At 37.4% G+C, this 20,311-nt stretch overlaps 2 protein-coding genes across 5 annotated transcripts; one reads left to right on the top strand and one right to left on the bottom strand.

Moving 5' to 3' along the window:
- Nucleotides 1–2,376: 2,376 nt before the first annotated feature.
- Nucleotides 2,377–15,105, bottom strand: LOC143879690 (SET domain-containing protein). Of its 4 annotated transcripts, none has more exons than XM_077382193.1 (12): nt 14,884–15,105; nt 14,016–14,111; nt 13,135–13,263; nt 12,738–13,026; nt 10,543–10,661; nt 9,119–9,185; nt 5,460–5,536; nt 5,178–5,375; nt 4,676–4,865; nt 3,307–3,515; nt 2,985–3,079; nt 2,377–2,887 (listed from the first exon to the last, which is right to left on the bottom strand). In XM_077382193.1, exons 1-12 carry the CDS (start codon nt 14,908–14,910, stop codon nt 2,770–2,772), a joined length of 1,614 nt encoding a protein of 537 aa, XP_077238308.1. In that variant the 5' UTR covers nt 14,911–15,105; the 3' UTR covers nt 2,377–2,769. The 4 variants fall into 4 exon arrangements, with proteins under 4 accessions (XP_077238308.1, XP_077238307.1, XP_077238306.1 ...); XM_077382192.1 differs by having other exon boundaries at nt 9,119–9,251; nt 13,135–13,260; nt 14,884–15,103; XM_077382191.1 differs by having other exon boundaries at nt 9,119–9,251; nt 14,884–15,101.
- A 2,160-nt stretch (nt 15,106–17,265) lies between these two features.
- Nucleotides 17,266–18,569, top strand: LOC143878365 (Galactosyltransferase family protein). Its single transcript, XM_077380658.1, has one exon. It carries the CDS (start codon nt 17,329–17,331, stop codon nt 18,310–18,312), a length of 984 nt encoding a protein of 327 aa, XP_077236773.1. The 5' UTR covers nt 17,266–17,328; the 3' UTR covers nt 18,313–18,569.
- The last annotated feature ends 1,742 nt before the right edge of the window (nt 18,570–20,311 follow it).

The raw sequence follows: 20,311 nt of genomic DNA, 5'->3' as shown, positions 1-20,311 counted from the left end.
AAGTGGTTCGTCTATTCACAGCTATTCTGATTGGGAATCCAGCTACTTTTCTGCTTAGTGGGACCCACCACTTCCTACCTCGAGATTTAATAAGTGTCACAATTTTTCGCCCCCTTCCCTTAGGATTATGCGCCCTCCTCTTCAAGTGATTTGACGTCAAAAAGCGTTAAAAGTTTGCCCACAATTCACGTGCAAGGGGGGCGAAAAAATCAACTACCTTTTGTAATTGCTGCTGAACAACGCCAAGAATCTCCCATTCAGGTTTTAACCCAAATCTATCTCTCATTTCTCCTGCCAAATAATCATATGTCGCCATTAGAATAAGAAACAAAAAAAATGCTATTCGCACCTCCTTATCTTGATAACGACACTCCTCACTTCATTAGAAAGGACAGACACAATGGTCTGAAGTCCAAATTGCAAACTTGGCCAGATACATTGGTCTAAGGACACCTCTGATGAGATGATCCCGAGCCGTTATCCATCAAGCCTTAGGGAGTGAGTTTTCCAATGTTTGGTACACTCCCTTCCATGGATTTTTTATTCAAAATTGAAAGTTTTTCGCATTTTCATTTTTCAAGGAAAATCACAAACCAGGTAGACGCTGGAATTTAATTTCTCATTGAATATTTTCCATAGATCCAAACAACCTATTAGGGTTCTCCCAAGAAAAGCTGAATTATTGAGTTTTATAGTCCTTTTCTCATGCGGGCCACGGCAATCGCCTCACAACGTTCTACAAGATCAATGGTCTTGATTTAACATACATGCCTCCTATGCCTTTCATTACCATTGATTGTAAAAGTGACTTTTTTGGCTAGGTACCTTTATCTACGATGTTATCCCACTAAAAATAAGCCACAATCATATTATTTTTTTGCTTAAAAGAAATTTAAAAGTGAGGAGACGAGTGTCGTTACTAAAACAAGGGAGTGAGGATAGCATTTCGCTTAAAACAAAGACAGGTATCACGTAATATTCCTGTAACCACCACCACAACTACTCGTTTAATCTGATAATTATTTTTAGGGGGAAGATCCGTTTAGTGGTCCGCGAGCCACCATAGTCGGTGGCATGTGGAGCCCACAACTCTTATGTCTTATATTCTCTCCACAAACCAGGGTCCTATTTTCTCTCCATTGTTTTAATAATGATACTATCTCTTCACTTTACACCTCTCTCTTTAGTTATTAACGGCTGTTTCAATTTCCAAAAGGTCATCAACAGCCATCAGAAAACTGTTTAATTAATGGAGAAGCGTCATTGCCGAGACAAGTCAGGGTCCAAATGTATTTGAGAAAAACAGTGGGGGCCCACTCTGATGGAAGATCTGAACCATTCATTTCTTCAGCCCCAGCGTACATAGGCTGTACCTAGAAAACCATCTACATAGTATGATCCTAACCCTCCAGATCCTAGGATTAGGATTATCCTAGGAAGATTACTTATTCTAAGCCCAACAAATGAATTATTTGAATCTTCGAATAGATCGCACTGTATTTTTGTTTAAATATGCAGACACCTTATAAAAACTCCGCTCAACTACTCACGCTAATCTTCTTCTTTTTTTCCATTAGTTTCATTCTGTGAACGATATTTTCCTATTTTTAAAAATATACCATCATCTCCGACGGCCAGGCAAGACCCAAGTCGAACGAAGTCTCCCCTTCCGGTAATTTTAAATTAATTTTCTGGTGGCCGGCGGACATCCTTTCACTCTATGGACATTTCTTAGATGCTGTATTGGCCAAGCAAAAAGTAGTGGGTGTCGACAAATCCACCTATGTATTGGTCATGATCCATTAAGATCCCTTATCAGTCATATCCTTTTCAGAGTGCTCTTCGAGTCACAATGCATGTCAAATTGGATTGTCTATCAGAGTACCCTAGGTCCTACTTATGTTGTACACAGTTAAAGCTTTGGGCTGATGAAGGAAGATGGGTGAAATCAAGAGAGAGAGAGAGAGAGAGAGAGAGAGGAAAATCATTATTAAAACGCGAACAAAATGATTTATTTATTTTTTGGTGGGGTGGGGGGGGGGGGCATATAATAAGCTTACTATAACAGGTACCAAAAGCCATTCAGTGAAGGTTGACATCTTAAGCTTACTATAATATATAAAGACTTATCCAAAGAGTATTTTGATAACCTTCGAAGCAAGTAGCATGCCTTGTTTGAACTCTGTAGTAGTGTTTTTGGTCATCTTAAAGCGTTTACACGTACATACGTATCCAAAGGAATGATCCAGTGCAACTCCCATGTGTTGACAAGTGAATTCATAGACATTTCAGTCACCAATCTAGACCGTCCATCCGCTGGGACCCACCTCATTGTTAGTAGTATAGAATGTAGAAAAGTATTCTGCTGGTGGCTAATTATTAAAACATTCGAAGATAAGATTAAAAGCATATGTTTCAGGATTGTAAAATAATCTGATCAGGAGAAAAGAAAATTAGACATGATGCATATCTCATTAGTTTAAAAATTGGCAGGTCATTCATAGCTAAGCATATTGAAGAGTCAACAATTTTCTGGATATAGTTAATTTGACGGCCAAGATGGTCCATGAAATCATCATTTTGATGGGTCCCAGATAAACTCTGTGATTTTCGAAGTAACAGCCTCTTTCCAGCTTCAAAACAGATGAACATTGGCGGAGCTGGGCACGCTTCATAGCTCACACCAAGAGCCGGTGCTGGCAAGTCTATTCGAATGAGAATTTTACACTTGTCCAAATTTTCTGATTGTTTCCTCCGAAAACTCACCGATTAGAGACGGTCCAACAGACGCAGACCAGCAGAACAAGATCTCAAAACTGAAGAGATGATTCTTCTCTGTACATCTTTAAAGTCCAATGCTAACTTTATGTCCCAACTGGAACTCTCCCTGTAATGTTGAATGGAGGGAATTCAGATTGTTCAAACTTTTCAAAAAAAAAATCAAACTAGAAATGCATTGTAAAATTCTTTTGAGATATGTTTACCTGTCAATATCATCTAACCCACTGAGTCCCTCCAGCATGGGATCAAATATGGAGATAAGCAATTCCAGCACTGCCCTTTCATTGTCTTTGTTTATCTGTGCATGCACATGGCAATTTAAATAGAACAGATGAGCATAATCTCGACTCTCGTCCAACCCATATTAGAAAAGAAAATGGAAGTTAGTGTAAATGACACCAGATATGGTTCCCACGAATCCAGGGGTTGTTCATACGAATCATGTTGCAATTAACAGGTTACTTGAGCTGCATAAAATTAAAATTTGAAGAATAGAAGAAAATGAAGCATATAGAAGAACCTTACAGCAGTCCTTCCAGGAACATTGGGAGGGAGAATATTGTCATCATCTTGCAAAGCCCGCCGGAGATGTGCAAGTAGTGGGGGAGGCAACCCATAAGTACACAGCTGATTGCTGTTAGATAGCCATGTTCCCCGCACCATGTGGGTGCTCCAAACAGCTTCATCAGTCTTGGGTTGATTGACGGAATCCTCTGCGCAAGGGGCATCTATATCTGAAACAGAAAAAGTTCAATGTCTTAGGGTCATGGGACCTCTGCTTTCACTCACCTGCAACCATGGTGCAATTACTGAACTTTGAAAGTGATGTTTTCCGATCATATGCGGTGTTTTCACTACTGAAACAAGGTGTAAACACAAGGGACATTTACAAATTACAGGTTAGCCAGGCTGAGCAGACATATGGTTCAGCTCAACAAACTGTAGAGGTGAGGTCCATTGTTCTGTGATCTACTGGGGCTCACTTTGGACAAGCTGTGGGGGCCGTGCCCCCAAAAAAACCTATCGGATGATTCCAGCGATCAGATTAATGGGTTTCCTTATTGAATTGGATAATTGGCTATGTTCTTTTCAGCATCCACTTTGTACTGTGTTATAGGACAGAGAGAATTATCAAACCAGGAAGTTTTCGGACGTTGCCCACGCACGGTGCACTCATTGGTTGTTGGTTGATCTAGTTCACTAGACCATGAAAAAACACATGAACAGTTTGCTAGGCCAAATGAATTCGTACGTTTGCTCAGCCTGAGGATGCATATTCCTCTTTGTAAGGTTTTTTTGAGGAAAAATATAGCTCTTAGAATCTTCTAGGATTGGTTTTCCTACAAGAACTTGTGAATTTCATATTTTTCAGATTTTCAAAAATATGAGGATGTTTTCTTATCCCCTTGCCTAGTTTTAATCATTTTATAAATTGGTAGTTTGTCACATTTTTATTTAAAAACTATTATATGTAGCAACTCATCAAAGCATTGCAATGTTAGATATTGGACACATTAAAGAAACAGATGTAATACTAGGATGCAAATATATTGATTAGTTAACTTAAGCCACACTTAAAAGTAGTTTTTGATTGACTCAGTAGGCCAAAGTCAGACTCATGAGAAGTAAAACTGAGTCAACTCAGGGAGTTGATAGCTGACCCTAGCAGTTTTAAAATATTGGTCATAGCATGTTGTACCAAGCAATATGATATTCTTCCAGTAACGCTGATGTTTGACAGCATTTAAGGAATAGCTGGTAAGTATAGTCCCAACCATCTCAAAGAGTCATGGGCATAGCGGGTCAGAAACACGGGTTATTTTGATCTGTTTCAATAAAAGGAAATGTGTTAATGGTACAAAGTACAAAATACCAACAACAACAAGAAACCTACCCAATGGAATGACGTCATATGGGTTGTCCCCTTTTGGCAAGAAACCATAAAAGTTGACAAGATGAGAACCAGAGAAGCTCCCATAGCTAAGATAGCACTGCTCACCTCCTTTGCAAGGCCTCAATACCCGAAACTTTAAAGACTTTTCTGCTAAATCTACTCTACCATAGTGCAGTATGTGCGGGCATAGCTGCAATGGTGAAGAAATTAAAACCATGGTTTTAAATTTCATCCGAAACCCGAAATTGCGGTCCGAAATTACGGATTTCGGTTGGACCGAAACCGAAATTTTGGTGATTTGAAAAATCGTTTTTTTTTAAATATTATTATTCTGAAATTTCGGCTGAAATTTGGGAATTACTAAAATAATATTTTTTTTTATTACCGGATTTCGGCCAAGGGCGAAACCAAAACCGAAACTGAAGCTGAAATCTAAATCCATGATTAAAACAACTGCAAAAGACATTGTAACACTGACTGCAAAGTTACTTAGATAGCATACCGAGTGATTGAGAAAGCCCGCAATAGGAACCAAGCAAGTCCTCAACTTTCCGTCAGTGAAAATAACTTTCATGCTATTTGAATACCAGAGCTCACAAGCCCACAGAAACTGGTCCCATGTATATAGCTCTGGTCGAAATATATTTGGATAATTAGTGCATAATGGAGGACATAATGCATCGTATTGCTCGCGTAAGTGCTGGAATGAAATGATAAAGAAATGATGAGAGAAAGTTAGCCAATCCACTGTAAAATGAAGCAATAAAAAGTAAAGTGTGATAACCTCTCTTGCTTGCACTATCTCTTCAACTAGCAAAGTTCCCTCTAAAGCAGCAAGTGCATCAATCCCGAAACTCAACCCTGGAATATTTAAATAAAAATGGAATGAACGATGTAGAAAACCACCAGGAGCCATTAGCTCTACTAACATTAGTATCAAGTTTTCCCTTTTTTCCATTATCTTTTTAACCAACACTGACTAAAACAGTTAATTAAAATGAGGTAAAAGAAACTAAGAAGGAGGCGAGCTTGCCCAACACACTAGTAATTTTAAATGGGGGATGCAGAAGGCAAAAGAACAAGTCCTTTTATTAAAAAAAATCTAGGTGTGTAAAGGAAAATCAAATATACAACTGATATTACTGAAAGAATTTTGTACTGTGGTTTGTGAAGGGAAATGGAACAGGCATAACCTAAATCATAAAAGGCTACAATTACGGTGGGAGTTTCTCTATAGAAAGAAGAGACAAATAAATGATTTATTCTGTCTTTCATGGATCTTATCAGTATTTACTAATACTAGAGATTTGGCAGCGTCATTCATTTTGCTTAGAATATGTGAACTGGAGATATAGACCTCCTCCAAATCATTAACCTTGCCAATGAAGAATGATAAACACAGATCATTAAACTTGGCAATGATAAATGATAAACATCTGAACCTTGATTGAAGCCCATCCAATCCAATCAAGCACGCCCAGGTCGTAACAATAGGAAATGACAATAACTAAGAGAAGATCCCCAATCCCTCTAAAAACGTCCTACCTCCACTTCATTAAAGTCAACACCTGTCGAATTTCTTTCCAAAACTCAAATGCACGGAGAAATTGATAATCTCTTCTTTCATTTGTAGCAAATTACCAGCATGAGTTAGTGACTCAATAAAGCACATGCAAAAACTCTAGTAGTATGAATTATCAATCTAGGATAGTTACAAACATACAAAGTTAAAAGTTTAAAACAACCATGACATCTTCTCAAACAAAAAAGTAAAAAGGCGCAAAACTATTAGCAAAAACATGCTAATAGATTTCCCAATAATGCAAGATTAAATGTAAAAAAATCCAAAGGGTGAGTGCTAACTCAAGAAATATAGTTGATGGACATGCATGCTATATGTTCAGTGACTGTATTTCATGCAGGTTCTATAGTTGATCGACTCCTGAAAAGGAATTTAATTTGTTTAGCATGTCAAACTGAAATGACAATCTTAATTCTAAATGATCAATATCATTCTATAAACCCTGCATATAATTTTTTTACCACCCTTAATTTGTTTGCAGGTAGAGATGTATAGCCTGGTGGCAAAGATTTTTACTTCTTTCCCTTTGGTTTTGAGTTCGACTTCATGGGTAAATAATTCAGAAAAGTACAAATAAGCTGATACTAGTCCAAATTGTCATTTACCATGACCCAGATTTCCCCTCTAAATTGATTTGGTAGAGTGCCTTAGGGATGCAATCATGCAAGTGTATGCATCATATTTTACCTTGATTCGCTAGGCAATACAAATGTGATCAATCGGATACATTATAAACTGTAAACCTTCCATCAAGTATCAACAATCTATGCAATTTAAAGACATCGATTAATCAGCCATTAATAAGCAGACCAGTTACTACGATACAAGGCTTGTTAAAGACGTTATGATCTAAAAGTAAATGGATAAAGAGACAATGCAAACAACATAGAGGGGACTAGGGGTGGTTATTCGGTTTAAACCGAACCGAATAGACCGAAATTTGGTAACCGAAATAACTTCGATTACCAAATTTCGGTAACCGAAATTATCTGAAACCGAACTGAATAAAAATTCGGTTATTCGGTTATAACCGAATAACCGAATTGTGGGAGAAAAAGAGGGAAAAAATCAAAATCTCGGTTTAGATCGGAGGGCTAGGATCATCCGATCGAAATGATTTTTTGAGCACAACCTAATTAAGTTGTGATCAATCAAATAGACGGTTTTGATCATTCTACAGAATGCACATATAGCACTTTTTTTTGGAAAAATATGGTTTTCATCCATAATTTCGGTTATTCGGTTAACCGATTTTTATTTTTTTTGAGAAAACCGAATAACCGAATTTCCAAAAAAAAAAACCAAAACCGAACCGAACCAACCAACCAATTCGATTCGGTTATTCGGTTTTAACCGAATAATGCTCACCCCTAGAGGGGACCCTAGAACCTCTTAAAGAAGAAGGCAGGCATAACACATAATGCTACTGTTAGAATTTTTAGTGATTTAAAATTTAATAAATCAAGTTTGTTATATCTTTTCCTATTTATTAGGAAAGTTAGAAGGCATTATACGTTAAGAGATATTTTGGGGAAGTAGGAGAGATTTTAGGGGCGTGAAACCTATGAAACGTCTCACCCCTTAAATCTTTGTAACGGCTCTCTCTCTCTCTCTCTCTCTCTCTCTCTCTCTCTCTCTCTCTCTCTCTCTCTCTCTCTATTAAAATCTCTTAAAAAAACGGAAACATCCTTTTTCTCCTGGTGAAGACTCTTCTCCAAAAACTAAATAGTTTTCATAGAAAAACCCCCCATAGGTTGTTCTTGATTTCATATTTTATTTTTATCTTTTATTATGTTTGCGATTGACGAGTTCGTGGGATCAAGTCCCTGCATGGAATAGATCTTGAAGGATGGTTGAATCTTGGGAGCCAAACGCCAGTGAACCCAGTGCACACGGGGGCGTTTTGACTCTAAAGAGAGTAGGGGTGTCAACGGATCCACTTCGGGTCGGATCCACCTATGTCACAATCACGATCCATTCAAATTCCTTATCGGTCGGGTCGGAGTCGGATTGTTCTTCGGATCCTACTTTCCACGTCATGATCATGATCCATTTTAATTCGGACAGTCCATCGGAGTGTCCTATTATGTACCACTAAGCTAAGTAAACAATTAATTTTTTTAAAAAGAGATAGAATGGCAGTCCGCTATTAGTGTGTCTCTATGCATTTTCTTCAACTAAATTAAAATTTATCTATGTTTAATCTATGTGTATAATATTGCTTGTAAACAATAAAACTAATCAAAATTACATACACAAATAAAATGTATAACTATTATCAAATAATATGATGCATAAAGAACAAAACCCCTCTCTCTTTTCCTTTGTGAAAGTATGAAATGAAACGACTGAAATGAGTGAAATCGCATTCCCATCCAATTCATTAAGTGATAAGAGAGGTTTTGACCAAAATACCCTTCATAGAATGGTTAGCATTAACAAAATTTGGAGGGTATTTTTGTAAACCATTTCGGATCGCGACTATCCAATGGGCATCTGTGGCGTGCCCATACACAATCCAAAAATTTTCGGATCCCAGATTTGATGATCCGAAATATGCCCATGGATCCCATTCATATGTTTAGATCCCGTTCATTAACGTTCGGATTCGGACGATCGATCGGACCGTCTGGATCCATTGACACGCCTAAAAGAGAGCGTCATTTCTGACGTGCCTCGATCCATTAAAACAGGCTATTTCTAACCTTTCCTTGATCCATTAGATCTATATTAATTAATATTAACAGAAATTCCTAAAGATAGATTATTTGACAAATTTCTCCAACAACCTACATGGGTACAAGGACAAGTAATTGTTCATGAAATGTTGAAGGTGCCATTTAGATAAGGAATATGCTTACCTGTATTAAATTTTGTCGGCAAGGCCTCAAAGTAGAACTTGAATTTTGAGTTGGCATTGTACCTTTCCTTCATGCTCCACAACAACAACATTGTCTCAGCAGTGATCCCATCCATATCCTTCAATACATGAAACTACGGGCAAGAAATTATGAAGGTTTATGTACTAGAATAACATTCTAAACATGGAGAATTTATATGGTGGCTGGCCGTGCATGCTCATGCAGCCCCAAAAAAACAGTGGGTCCCACCATGTTTGGGTGATCTAAAACATTCATTTGTTGGGCCCTAATATAGATAGGGTGTGCCAAAGAAATTTTCTCCATAGTATACCTCCACATATTGGAGGGTTAGGATCATCCTAGGGAGACGATTTCTTGAGCACACTTATCTAGGTCAGGCCCAACAGATGAATGGTTTGGATCACCCAAACAAGGTGGGCCCGTGTTTTGTTTGGGCTGCACGTGCATGCACGGCTGGCCACCATATAATTTCTCCTAAACATGAAAGCTGAATAACAGAAGAAGAGGTCATGCTAAGAGTTTGATAAGGTTAATTTTTTGGGATGAACTAAAATAGAAACTAAGGTTTATTAAGGTACAAATTAGAGTTTATTAAGGTTGATGCAAGGGGTGAAATAGATCACATAGAAACGTTTAAGAGCAAAATAGGGGTTTAAGGTATATATATGAAGTGGTGATGTACTTTTGGGGAGGTCGATGAATAGTTACAAGATTACCCGTTTGGGTTTGGGGTTTTACCCAACTTCAATTATGTTTTGATCAAATATATTGTCAGTTTGTCACTTTATGTCCCTGTCTCTTATCATTGTTTCATCTATTGCATTGTTTGTGTGATTATTCAATTATCTAGCAAGTTTTCTACTTTTGAGGGATTCCTAGTAAATTTACTAGCATAAAAAATATCTGCTCAAATAGCAACTGGTTTAATTAATCGCAAACACTTGCCATAAAATCCTAACACTCGTAAATATTAAAGGAATATCTTGTCAACTCAAATTAAGTTTTCAGAAAGAAGCTGTTGTTGCCACCTGAAAAATTAGTCATTGCCACCCATATCAGTAATGTCTATATGTTAAAAAGTAAAAGTTTATCATATAGTATAAACTGACATGGGTGGAAGAGCCTTTTTTATGGCATTACCAGCTACCTTCATAAAATAGGTTCATATGTTTTTTGCATGTAAGAGAAGCCTCAAGATGTACAAGTAACAAACTACAATTGACTTCTGAAAAATTAAAAACTATGCAGCTATCTGTCTAGGTACTTCTGTCTAAGTTTCAAACTGCAATAGGTAAAGGTATCTATGAGACCTATAATCATGGCCCTGAATGCACCAAACACAAACGGACGAATCATCAAGAACAGAAGACAGGAAAAATAAGAGCTGAAAGATTACAAAATACCATGTCAGATTCGTAAACAAGCTCCTCACAAATGATGATAGACTCGGGGATTTCCAAAGCAGTGTCCCCAATGTTTATATCTGCTACAGCCACTGCTCCCCTTCCTGCCCCTTCAAAATCTACACGAAGGATTGTAAGAAAACAAGATCAAGACTGATGTATTGAAACTCAAGAGTATAACGTAAAATATGTAGAATGCAATGAAAAGTACTACAAAACTAGATCAATCAGATCACCAGAAGAACTTTCATGGTTTCTAGTACAAAATGTGATCAGATTATGTATAGAAAGGGAAGTATTGGCAGTGGTTATCGAAAAAGAAAGATGGAGTATCAAAAATTACATCTATTATTTTTCCCGTGTAGGTCAGCAGTTACAAAACCAATCCAACTTATGGCGTGAAGTCCATTGAATGGCACAACAAAAGTTAAGTGAGTATATACACTATATAATTCATAGTTTCAAAAATAATAATGTAAATATCATTCTGATCCATAGCATTGTCTCAAATCAAGCAGGGTAAACTCTGATCACTCGAATTGAAGTACTTGGGATGCAACCAATACTTTGGATGCCTATACACGATTAGAAAGATAGACAAGTGCCGAGGAGAGCATATCTGGAGTTTGGGGAGTTCATAACCTTGAGATCCCCAAGCCCAACTGATGCAACCACACAGTACAGAGTTAATTCTACGTCAAATTATTAAGATCTGCCAACAAGAAACTACAGGATAGACATTCACCATGGTGAGACAATCTGGATCTATGGGACCTGTATGCCATATCTAGGAAACAATATCCACCTCTGTGTGGTCAATAAACTGTAATGGATTTAACTATGATGTACTATTATGTTAAAGTTGGTGTTCATAAACTAAAACATTTTAGTGCTTTTTGTATGCATAGGACACCTCCAGTTTAGACTTTGAACCTTCCATTTTTATTTTTATTTTTGAAAATTAGACTTTAGACCTATTGAAGCTACCTATTAAAATTTCTTCCATAAGAACTTACAGTTTTATCAAACAACAAAACTGAGTGTAAATTCAAAGTTTCAAACTATATATGGCATCCAGAACAATACAACAATCAACATATAGGAAAAGGGAGGGGGAGGAACAATACAACACTGGAATGATGCCAGTATCTTAACTGCAATTAAATTTTATATACCCACAATCTATAGCATCAAATTATCTTTAAGCCCATGAAAAACCAAGGGCCAGCCCTAGAAATGGAAGAGCTGGAGTTTGCCAGGTTGATTGATGTTCTTCGTTGCTTCTGGTTAAGAGGCTGTGAGTTTAGATGTTGTGGCAGTGCTCACACCTTCATCTTCTCTCTTCCTAGTGTTTAGTCACAAATGACGGCCATGTACTTGCAGATTCTAAAAAATAAAAAGTAAAAATATGCTGTCGAAAACTCATGGGGATAGGAACAAAATGGTCTGTTTCCCCCTTCAAAAGATATGTATGTCCATGGAGGAAAATGAGTATAAGCCACTCCAAAAATTATGGAAGTGCTTAAATAATCATCTGAATAGTTCCTTGGAGATTTTTTTTTTTTTTTTAAAAGCATGCCTTAAAATGTGTCATATAAATCATACCCATAAAGCTGCAAGGACTATAACTAATAATTTACATAATATCAGAGCTTCAATTCTACTTGCAGTGAAGATGATCCTACAATAGAATCTCCAATACCATCCCTAGGACCCCGTTACCTGATATCCTTATACGATGGATTCACATATTTTTCAAGGAAAAATATGAGCAGCCAAAAGTAAAGTGGGGACACTGGCTCAATGAACCAAACCATGTATTTCATAGGCCTTGTTATGGATGGACCATGGAGAAAAATCCACCCCCATAGGATGATTCTAACACTCCATTGGATCATTGAGCAGCTAACCCCCACTGGTGCTTTTGGCTGCTGATATTTTTTCTTGGAAAAATATCCACATTCATTGTATAAGAATCCATTACCTGAAGACATTATTACAAATTACAGCTAAAATAACATAGTTTATCTGCCTGTGCAGGGTCACTTACCAAGCTTGGAAATTTTAACATATCTGCTACATCAACTTATCATTGAAATGAAGCAATCTTGGCATCTATAAAAATAGAGAACACTTAAAACCAACACTCCCGAGAGGTTAAATTCACTTCAATAAACATGTACACAAATACTTACAAGTTATCTGCAACTTTGATCTTACACCATGATCTTTTCCCCACTGTAACAAAAGTTCTTCAGCATCAGAGGTACATTTCTCAATGATCTTATTCGCAATATTCTTGCCACCTAATGATTTGATCATATCTACAGTCGCATCATGTAACTCTTGCAAAACTTGCACTCTGTCATCCGTAATACTCGGGAGCAATAAATTTATGACTGAGAGGACAGAATTGAGAGACTCCAGTTCATTCTTAGGGCTAAAGGGGCCAAACTCATCATCTCCAACAAAGTAAAGCTCTGTCTGCAATTATCATGGTTGCATTAATACTTCATGTAGAGAAGCTCTGGAAATGGAAATGAAAATGAAATTGATTGATAAGAAATGTAGTATCTCATAAGCACAGTGTACCTCATCTAAATGTAGGATTCTTGCGGCTCGAACCATTTCATCCAATACTTGGAGAGCCTCTTCTGGGGATGAGGACCTGGGAAATGGAATCTGAAACTCAAGATCAACATTCCTTGCACTTAGTAACTTCTGTCAAGAGAAAACATGAATGATTAGTACTGGAGATGCAAAACTTCAAACTTGCACATGATTTGAACACAAAACAAGAAATCATTTGAAAATACATAATCACAATGGCCATAAATGATCATTTTCTAGCCTTACGGAAAGCAAAGGCAAAAACAATATAAGAAAAATCATTGATGAACTACACAAAAACCAATGGCTCACAATCACAATGTTTCTTATTAAAAAAAGTTAATTAATTCTTTGTCAATTTCAGGAAGCACTCAATTCGACTAAAGTAAATCAACAACAAATGCCATATAAGCTCCAAATTATTCCCAACTTTGGAAGGGCAGTGACACCAAGAATGAAAAAGAAGAAGAAAAAAGAAAAGAGAGAGTGAGAGAGCATAATGACACAAGGGATGCCCAAATAAAACATAACTTCCTATAATGGCCTTTTACGCTTACAAACATAAACATATAAATTGATTCTTATTTGGTGCCTCTGCAAACATTATTATGAAATACCGTCTCTGCTTTAGTTTGTATGGTTAGTATAGATTCATATGGGGTATATAAGTATTAATAGGATCTATACTAACCATACAAACTGAAGCAGAGACGGATATTATCTGATTTTATTTTTTTCATTTCAATATAAATCCTAGCATTATTGTTATCAATTACCATAATGATATATCAAAGGACATTAGAATCCTAATAACAACAAATGCAATAACTAATCATTCAAAAAAAAATGCAATAATTACAAACCTTCTTTTTTTCGAACAAGGGGTCTTTTTCAGAGAGAGGTGGAAGAAGCAAGGAAATTGTACCAGTCCGCTTTGTGTTCCGAACAGGTGAAGGTAGCTGCAGCAAACACATAGTTCATTCAGCTCTATATTGGAGAACTATGAGAACATAATATATCCTCTCTATGGCACCAAAACGAAAAGGATCCAAAAACCCGCTATGGCACGGGGATCTTACAGAAGATAGTAGAGTTACTAGAGTTAGAATCCTGATTAGGGTAATTGTCACCCAATCGATTCTACCAAAAAACTACTGACAGTATGCAGGGAAAACCTCGGAAAATTGGTAAGAAATACAAGGGAATATGCCAAGTAGATTGGAAGTTTGATGGAAAGAAGATGGATTAGGGTAGTAATGCCCACCCTATATCGATTCCTTCGTTGAGCAAAACCCTATATCGATTCTACTAAAAAATTACTGACAGAAATTCACCTTCAAAAAATTGGTTAGAAATACAAGGGAATATGCCAAGGAGATTGGAAGTTTGTTGGAAAGAAAATGGATTATGTTAATGCCCACTCTACATCGATTGTACTAAAAAACTTACAGACAGTATGTAGGAAAACCTTCATAAAAATGTTTAGAAATACAAGGGAATATATCAAGCAGATTGTAAGTTTGTTAGAAAGAAAAAAGGTTACAATCATAAAGAGTGAAAATCAGAAAGCTTCTCCGTATTGTGTTAAGCTCATAACACTGCATTCAAAGTATTATGAGCTTAGCTTTTAAGAAAAGAAAAATAAATCCCCACAAAGTATAGCTGGGAAACAAGCGAGATTACATATTCGAATTTTCAACTACAAACGATTATAAGACGTGAGAGGGTGACCTGGGTTTGTTGCCGGCGAGAATCCATGATGTCGCAAGCCGAAGCGGAATCCAAAAGAATGCCTAAAGAGTATCAGAGAAATTATATGGTGTGTGCACGTACGTTGGATAAAATATCAACGGTAGCACCTTCTTACGAGTAAATAGGCGGACCCCATAGAGAGAGAGGTGGATAGAGGGTAGAAGTACAAGTGGGATACACTTATTCTATGATCCAAGCCCTTCAAATTTTCGCATATCAGAGGCCTAGCTGATGAATGGTTTGGATCATAGAATTAGTATATGATCAATCAAGAAGCCCTTATCATAGGCCACGCGTATGATCTCTTGAAAAGAACTTACTATATGCCTATATCATGTAAGGAAATAGGAGCAGGGAAGACTACAAAACCGTTTTATCATATGTTTCCAACAAAAATAGAAACGTAGGGCACGAGTTTCAAACATTGGAGTGAAAGGTTATGAGGCAACCATGGGACCCAAAGAAACCTTGCCTTTATGTTGCTTCAAGAAAGAAGACCGGTGACCCAAACCAGATCAGAAAGATAAGGCTCACATGCAATCCTAAAACAGAGATGTCAAGGCTTGAGAATTGCAATAGAAACTCTGAAACTCTATGGGCCATGAGCATTAGCCTTAACGAGCCCAAGGCCTTTTTGTTTGGCCCTGCGTGGCCCTGTTGCTTATCATGTTGGCCCCGTCGTTCGCCACATGGGCCCGTTGTAGGCCATCCTTGCCTAAGCGTGTGTAGAGGGGGAGTCAAGCACACTTCCTGTCTAGGGAAACCAAACCCGAAAAAGCACCTCCCTCCGGCTAGCCTTGCAAGAGCGGGTGTGCGGGAAAATAGAACTGACTAACTGAGCATCAAGGCTGAAGGAAGGTTAGTCAGTTCTATTTTGAGTCCTATAGTCGGTTTCGGTTATCAAAACACAGAGTGCTAAAATCATTTCCCTTCATTTAATGACTGCTAAATAAGCCTTTGTTTATATTTGGGTTATAAGAACTGATTGTGAGTCCAATACCGACTATAGGACTCAAATTTACACTTAATTTCAAGTCCAATGATTGGTTTTGGGCTCACAATCGGTTATCAAAATCCAAAACAAACAGGACCTAAGGGGTTAGAATCATCCAGGGGCGGATTGGATTCCACTCCAAGCTTACCTGTAGCAAAGCCTAGAAAATAAATGTTACGGATCATTGAACAAGTAGTGCCAACTTGTTCTTTTGCCGCTTATATTTTTCTTGGAAAAATATGTGCATACGTCATATAAGAACAACAGTGATATTCTTTTTTAGTTTAAAATAATAAGGAATTAGTATATATAAATAAAGAAAGATGGTCGTCTGATAATCGATCTAGTTGCTTAAAAAACGCCTAGACTCGTAATGCGCCCGTAAACGTCAAAGCATTAAGCCATACGTCACGCTTTCATTTATTTTTAAATAATATTAGACGTGCTTATAGTTGAATTTTGCATAAAATTTGAGACATAAAGAAAAACTAATTTGTGGCTTGATATCTCGTATAGCTTGATTTGCGCGTGGTAACACCCAAGCTATATATTTAAATCCTTTGTTAATTGAAAATACATTTCAAAAGAGCCTCTTGCGTGTCCATTATTGTATATATTTTTTATATATGTTTAATCTTTAAGTATAATATAAGATATAGCATTCATCTTCATCATTTCTATTTCCTGTAAGGGAGATGATTTTTTCACCCCCTCCCCTGTAGGATTATGTGCCCCTTTTAACGGAATTGTGGGCAGAATGATTTTTGACTTCAAATCAAGTTAACATGGGGGCGCATAATCCTACAGGGGGGGTATATAGCCTTTGGCGTATTAGTTATCATCTGCATACAATAAGCAATGAAGGCCCCATGTATGTATGGAATGCCTTCTGCGATGGTCCCTAGCAAATCCCATATTTGTATTATTAATAAGTTGCACGATGGCATATAGTGTATTCAGTAATGCAAATATGCCTAATTCACTCATTCATTAAATGGTTGACCGAACGGCCTTTGAAAGAATAAAGTTGGAACTATAATTTCTCTACCAAAAGTTAGGTCTAGTCCCACCACAACGCAAGGGTGTGCCACTCTTTCTAGTGCAAACTACGAAACCCCGGTTTAGGGAGCGAGATCTATGGCTGTGATAAATGTAAAGTTTCGAAAATATCCTCATCACCACTAAACTCATAATTAAAACATTCATTAGTTGCATAGGGCACTTTGGTCCATTAAATTTTAAGCGTAGAAAAGTCAAGATGAAAGACTAGAAAGCACGAAACTCCTAACCATTGCTTTACGAAGTGAAAGTTAGAAACCACGTGGAAATTGGACTTGGAATGCTAAAGGGAGGCCATTTCATCTCCCTCCCTCTACATATATGTGTATATAAGTGTATCACTTTCCATGTACAAGTTCTAAGGTCCGATAATGAAGATGAAGCAATTTGAATCATCATATTCCTTCATAAAGATCGTCTTTACACTGTCATCGTTCCTCATAGTCACCGTACTGGGCATCTTCGTTTGCTTGAGCGAAATCCAACTCCAGAGTCTAATGACACTCGGCCGCTCCACCTTCTTCTCTAGTTTCAGCTATCAAAACTTCAAGTCCACCTCTCGCTCACTAGATGAAAAATCTTCCTCCCCACAGCCAGATTTTCGATTACTCATCGGAATCCTAACATTGCCGGACCAATACCCACGTCGCAACCTTCTCCGCCAAGTTTATGGCATTCAAACACCCACAAAAGCCCAAATTGACGTGAAGTTCGTATTTTGCAACCTTACAAAGGATGATCATTTGGTCCTTGTGGCGCTTGAGATCATGCGTTACAATGATATTATCATCCTCAATTGCACAGAGAACATGAACTCAGGTAAGACGTACACATATTTTTCGAGCTTGCCTGACATATTGGATAGTTCCGATGGTGAGGCCTATCCTTACGACTATGTCATGAAGGCAGATGACGACATTTATTTTAGATTGGACAAACTTGTGGAGTCCCTTAGGCCCATGCCTAGGGAAGATATGTACTATGGTTTTGTGATCCCATGTGACGAGATGAACCCATACGGTCACTATATGGCCGGGATGGGGTACATAGTCTCTTGGGACTTGGTGGAGTGGATTCGGACCTCGGACTTTGCTAGAAATCATACAAAGGGCACAGAGGACAAGCTTCTAGGTGAATGGTTTGCAGCGGGCCACCGCGCAAAGAATAGATATAACACCAAGCCGGCCATGTACGATTACCCTGTAAATGTCGAGGGGGACAAATGCTCGCATGAGTTAACGCCGGACACGATCGCCATTCATCGCCTCAAAAACCAGGATAAATGGATCAAGACTTTGAGGTACTTCAATGTCACAAGCCAGCTTAAACCCTCTAAATTATACCATATCCCTTAGCCAAATGTTGTTGATCATTTTGTTATTCTTTTCACTAATGTCATCAACCTATTGATTCTTGGTGACCTTTCACTTTTAAATGTTGTTGGAGGCATTGAGAAGTTTTTCCTAGAGTGCAGAAGCTAGAATTCCAAAGGTAGAAATGGTTGAAAGTCAGATTCTTGGAGTGATGAGATGTAAATGAAATATTGTAGTATCATTTCCCTTACAGTATGTATACTCTGTTTCTTGGGAAGGTCGTTGAAGATATTTTTTAAGTCCAGTCTTTGTTAATGAGTTCAGACTCTCTGGTTTGGTGCAAAAGCATATTGAGTGCTTAATGGTTACGCTTATGTATAGTTAGTGAGGTTGCCTAATTTTTTAAGTGTGGATTCAAAGGGGCATACACTTGCCACGCCACCACATATTATTCCAAGTTGTGGAAAGATAACAACCCAATACATAGTGCGACATCTTTCCATTGCACACGAAGTTGGTTGGTGGCTGCCAATAATTTCCAATGTCGCTTAGAAGCCTTTGAAAGCATGTGTTAGAATCTCCATGGCGGCATTGTCGGTGTGGGTTTTCAGTTTCGAGGAGACATTGGAGAAAGGGAAGGGGAAGGTTTCGAATTTAAAAGATAAATCTCAAATGATCCAATGGAGTGGAGAAAGAGGGATTTGTATGTATAGTATAAATAAACAAAAAAAAAGGGCGGCCCAGTGCACGAGGCTCCCGCCATTGCGGGGTCTGGGGAGGGCTAAACAGGCACAGCATGAAAATTATCTTTTTGTAATTGGGAGATATACCCGAGTGAACTGAAGGGATAAGCGTAGTGAAAGGAGAAGAGGGGAGATTTTAATTTCAAATGAGGATACAGTCATAATCGTAGTTTTAAATTTCGACCGAAATCCTAAATTTTAGACTTCGGTGGGGACCGAAACCGAAATTTAGCGAAATTTCGAATTTCGGCCTTTACCAAAATTTTGGAATTTCGAGAATTTCGGTCAGAAATTTCAAGAAAATGCTATTTTTGAAAAAAAAAAAAAAAAGATAAAAAGAAACGTTACAAAATTTCGGCCGAAATCTTAGAATTTCGATCCCAAATTTTAGAATTTCGGAATTAAATAAGCTTTTTTAATTATTACCAAATTTGACCGAAATTTCAGGGGTTCGAAATTGGTACCGTAACCGATATTTTAAACCATGGTCATAATCATAAAAATAGTAGCTAACAGCATATGACGGAAATTGGGTAATGGGATGATTTAATTGGAAATAATTCTCCAAAATCCAAACTTTTTTTATAATTAGTAATTTTTAACAGCCAATTAGCCAATTTTTATAAACCAGGGACTAATTAGCAAAATTAAATCTCATATGATTATAAAGAAATGTGCACTTACAAGATATTTATGAACTAAAGAGATATATTATAAGGTTTTAGATAATCTTGGGTGACCACCCAAGTTTTCCTATTTATATCATTGGCAAATAACGTTTACAATAGTTTATAAATGATATACTTAATGGCTTCAAAAGAGACCTTGATGTAGGGGTGTTCGTTCGGTTATGACCAAACCAAATAGACCGAAATTTGATAACCGAAATAATTTCGGTTACCAAGGTTTCCAAAAAATGAACTGAAACCAAACCGATTAAAAATTCGATTATTCGGTTATAACCGAATAGTGGGAGAAAAAGAGAAAAAAAGGCAATATTTCGGTTTGGATCAGAGGGCTAGGATCATCCTATCGAAATGATTTTTTGAGCACAACCTAATTAAGTTGTGATCAATCAAATGGATGGTTTTGATCATCCTACGGAGTGCCCATATAACACCTTTTTTTTCAAAAAAATAATGGGTTTATTCATAATTTCGGTTATTCGGTTTGCCGAATTTTTTTAGATAACTGAACCCAAAGAATTTCCAAAAAAAATAACCGAAACCGAACCAAAAAAGGAAAAAACCGAACCGACCAAACCAATTCGGTTCGGTTATTCGGTTACGGTGGTATGT

Source organism: Tasmannia lanceolata, unplaced genomic scaffold, assembly GCF_043159265.1.
Source record: "Tasmannia lanceolata isolate RefF3 unplaced genomic scaffold, GAP_Taslan_0.1 ptg000006l, whole genome shotgun sequence".
NCBI lineage: Eukaryota > Viridiplantae > Streptophyta > Magnoliopsida > Canellales > Winteraceae > Tasmannia > Tasmannia lanceolata.
This window is presented reverse-complemented; position numbering and strand designations above follow the sequence as displayed.

Excerpts from the sequence above, each read along its gene's own strand:
- LOC143879690 (XM_077382191.1), bottom strand. The coding sequence starts at position 14,910 with ATGGATTCTCGCCGGCAACAAACCCAG. Across the intron at positions 5,376-5,459 it reads AGATAGTGCAAGCAAGAGAG|CACTTACGCGAGCAATACGA; the intron begins GTTATCACACTT and ends ATTTCATTCCAG. Across the intron at positions 3,516-4,675 it reads ATATGACGTCATTCCATTGG|ATATAGATGCCCCTTGCGCA; the intron begins GTAGGTTTCTTG and ends TTTCTGTTTCAG.
- LOC143878365 (XM_077380658.1), top strand. The coding sequence starts at position 17,329 with ATGAAGATGAAGCAATTTGAATCATCATATTCCTTCATAAAGATCGTC.